At 32.9% G+C, this 4235-nt stretch overlaps 1 protein-coding gene across 1 annotated transcript in view; it reads left to right on the forward strand.

Moving 5' to 3' along the window:
- Positions 1-1959: 1959 nt before the first annotated feature.
- Positions 1960-4235, forward strand: part of LOC119589763 (adhesive plaque matrix protein-like) — a 4308-nt gene continuing 2032 nt past the window's right edge. The window contains 2 exon segments of the mRNA XM_037938336.1: positions 1960-1970; positions 3698-3847. Coding sequence (XP_037794264.1) covers positions 3698-3847 — 150 coding nt within the window. The 5' untranslated portion in view covers positions 1960-1970.

The following is a 4235-nucleotide window of genomic DNA, read 5'->3' on the forward strand; positions in this document are numbered from 1 at the left end:
TAAAGGCGGAATATCGGGTATGAAGAAAATTCATTTGGCCAAGATACTTTGCATTAATCAAAGATGATTTTTTAAAAAGAAAAAAGCGATTGCCACCACCTCAGCTGCAAATCCTGGACGTAAGCGTTTTTTTAATTTAAGTTTTGAAAATATATCATGGTAAAATATTGAGATAATTCAGGAACACCGAAGGGACTGATAACACTTGCATACCATTTTTTTTTTATTCGTGCCAAAAAGTGGATTTTGGCATCCCTGGATGCAACATTTTATGCCAATAGCCCATGAACAATGTCCAGCCACAACGTGCTTAGGGAGGTGTGCGAATTCGTGGCTCACAATTGCTCGTCTGCTCAGAGGCTTCGAAGCCAGGTGTGAGAAGTACAGCCAGGGGTACTGCAAGGTACGATAAAGTTAGGCTCACCTCACCTCTTTGCGAAGGAGCAAGACATTGGTTCCTGATGTTAATATGAGTAAACACAAATGTGCACAATCTATCAAGATTATTCATATATTTGTTATAAGTGAATACTGTGGCAGACTTCACGTTACTGCGGGTGGTTTCGGAATATATGTATGCATGTGTATATGTATATATATACAACATATAATATATATATATATATATATATATATATATATACTATATATATACCTATATATATATAGAGAGAGAGAGAGAAAATCTATGATATATAGAAGAGGTACTAGTATGGTTTTAGTATAGTTATAAAAAAACAGTCATGATCATAATCATTACCATTATCTAGAATGATGATAATAGTAATGATGACAACAAGTCTAATAACAAATTGACAATTAGTGAAAGACGGAAAAGGACCACAGACCAATAATGTAGAACTCCGGAGAAGTGAGGATTTATTTAACACCTGCAGGAAGATTTTTTTCCAAGCAGCATAAAACAAAAAAATGACTCTTTATATTAATCAGGTAAACAAAGAATTCAGTTGAGTCAGGAGATCCAGCTTATGAGTTCTGTTAGGGAAAGTAGTTAGTAGTTATACATGTATGGATGACAATGCTATGTATTTATGGGTTGTATTGAAGGAATATTTTGTACAAATTATGTATTGTATGTAGGTGTGTTATAGTTCTAATTATCGATACGTGAATGAATATATGTATTGTTGCGCAATATCAAATTACTTTTATAATCAGTGTATGATGGAGGATGTCAAGGTACCTGGTATATGTACATAAAGTATTGGTGGTTTGTGAAGTTAATGCAGAAGAATATACAGCCTTATGAAGAAGAAAAAAAAAACATGTAAAGAATCCATTCTTACATAGCTGATCTTCTTGGCACATAAATGATGTTCACAAAAATGTACATAAAAATGTAAATCCCGTCGGCATTCGTGTGAACCATTTAGCACAAAATCCACTGACATTCGTTGCGGAATTGATCATTCTATTTATCAGCATATTGTGTGTTTCTTCGGGAGGAAAGCATTTGATCTGCCCCCGTTTACGCTGCCGATGATACTGGCAGAAGATCATATAAGGACAAAACAGTGAGAATGAGGGGGAGAGATAGAGGATGGAGGGAAGGGAAGGCCAAAAAGGAGGGAGGAGGAGAAGAGAGAAGAGAGAGAGAGCGTCAGAAAAAGACGAGAGAGAGAAGAGCGAAAGAAAATGAGAGAGAGGAGAGCCGAAAGAAAAAAGAGAAAAAGAGAGAGAGGACCAACCGAGAGAAACTATAAGAGATGCGGAGTGAGAAAGAGAGGGAGGATTTAAAACCAAGATAAACAGAGAGAGAGGAGAGAGAGAAAAACGAGAAACGAAACAAGGGGTGGGCTGGGGTGGCTCTGGGAGCAAAACTCCCAACTTCGGTGGGGGTAGGTAAAGAGGCTTGGATGCATGTTCCGGCGAGGTTATAAAAGCCAGCAGGACCGGCTCTCGTTCGTCCACTTTATCGTTGTGAGAACCTTGTGGAAAGCCGAGCAAAGGTTGTGGGAGTGTGTTCGTTCGGTACTGGAGGAATTTTCATTGTCCGAATTGGTGTTAATAAATATAAATATATATATATTATAATATAAATATATTAGATATATACATATAGATAGATAATATTATAGAGATATGATATTTTTTTTTTTTTTTTTTTTTTTTGTTTTTTGTTTTTTTTTTTTGTTTTTTTTTGATGCATCTGATCCTCTCCTACTTTGTCTCCATAAACATACTTTCTTTCTTGTGTTTCTGTTTCTCTGCCTTCAGACCTGTCTATATGCAATATCGATATCTAACAGTGTCATTGATTCTCTGAAGAGGGTTTATCTCTCTATCTAACTCACTCTGATCTCTCTCTCTCACTCAATCTTTTCTATCTATCTCTCCGCTCGCTCACTCACGAACTAATCGTAATATCATATAAGATATGATATATATCTCTCTCTTCCAATAACTATTTCTCTCTCTCTCTCTAGCTCTCTCACCACCTCTTTTCTCTCGCTTCTCTCTCTCTATCACTCACTCTTTCTCTCTCTATCTTCTCTCTCTCTCTCACTCACTCACGAGATCTCTCTCCTCTCTCACTATTTCTATTCTCTCTCTCTCCTCTCTCTCTATCTCTCTAATCATCTATGATTTATCTATCTATTAATGAATCCATACTCGCCCACTTAAATTTATAATGTTATTTTTTTTTTCTAGTGCCATGATTTTTGTTATCGTCTATGTCAACCTTTTATTCATTGTTTTTATCACCCCACATCTTAATTTTCATGTTTATTGTCTTTCCTATCATTCTTATCGTCACTTTTAATCAATGTCACGATTACATTTTTTCTTATCATGATTATCATATGGTTATCATTATTATTTCTTCTTCATTTTCCTATTTTCATAATTATTATCCTTATCATTATTGCTGTCACTATTACTTTTCATTGTTATCGTTATTTTTTATTGTTATTGTCATTCTTATTTGTAGCAGTATCATAATCATTAGTATTAGCTTTACTATTATTATCATCATTATTAGTAGTAATAGCAATAGTAGTAGCAGTAGTAGTATATCCTTAATTATCATCATCTTTGTTATGCTAGGTTTATCATTATTGTAGTATTATCACTATCATTCTGTTATTATCATTACTAATATTATCACTATCATTCTGTTATTATTACTAATATTATCATCATAAACATTACTAATTGAATACTGATAATGATTTTAGTTATTATAATCAGAGTTCATAATTTTCTTATAATTATTATTATCATTTTCATTATCATTTACTATCACATTTGTTATGGTTATCATTTTCATCTTGTCATTAATTGCATAGTTTTTATTATCACTAATATAATTCTAAATGCCATGATAATTACTGCTTGAATTACAGAAACATCATTAATTTTGTAATTTCTACACCATAATTTTCTTTGGCATCATCATCATTATTATGAATCTTAATCACTCGTTAAATTAACCATCCGCTATTTTTGGAGGAATAGTATTAGCGTCATTTTCCCTATCACTACTTTCATTATCTTTTATTCTACACTTCGCTTTTTCTTATGAATGTAAATACATGTAATTAATATCAAATTTCTTGTTTTCTCTTTAACATCTAATAATTAACATCTTAACCTTAATATCCAGTTATCTTTTTTTTCTTTTTCTTTCTTTCTTTTTAACATTTCTTGCTTATTATCTTATTTTGGGCCACAGATGATGTCAGGACGCGTAGTGTTGGCAGTGGTGGCGGCAGTGGTGGCAGCGGCGTTGGCAGAGCCCACCTACCCCCGCCCCCAGCCCCAGCCGGCCCCCTGCTACCCCAAGGTCAAACACGTGACCCAGTACCAGACTCAGGTCCAGCAGGTCAGTGACGAGGAGATGGAATTTTGATTACATATTAATGGAATTCTCAAAAAATAACCATAAACATACACATGCATATATATATATATATATATATATATATATATATATATATATATATATATATATTCATATATATATATATATATATATATATATATATATATGTGTGTGGTGTGTGTGTGTGTGTGTGTGTGTGTGTGTGTTGTGTGTATGTGTGTGTGTGTGTGTTGTGATGCATATATATATGCATATATAAATATAATATATATAAATATATATAAATATATATATATAAATATATGTATGTATAAATATATATATATATATATATATATATATATAAAATATATATACATTCTTATGCATATGTGTGTGTGTGTGTGTG

Source organism: Penaeus monodon, chromosome 26 (assembly GCF_015228065.2).
Source record: "Penaeus monodon isolate SGIC_2016 chromosome 26, NSTDA_Pmon_1, whole genome shotgun sequence".
NCBI lineage: Eukaryota > Metazoa > Arthropoda > Malacostraca > Decapoda > Penaeidae > Penaeus > Penaeus monodon.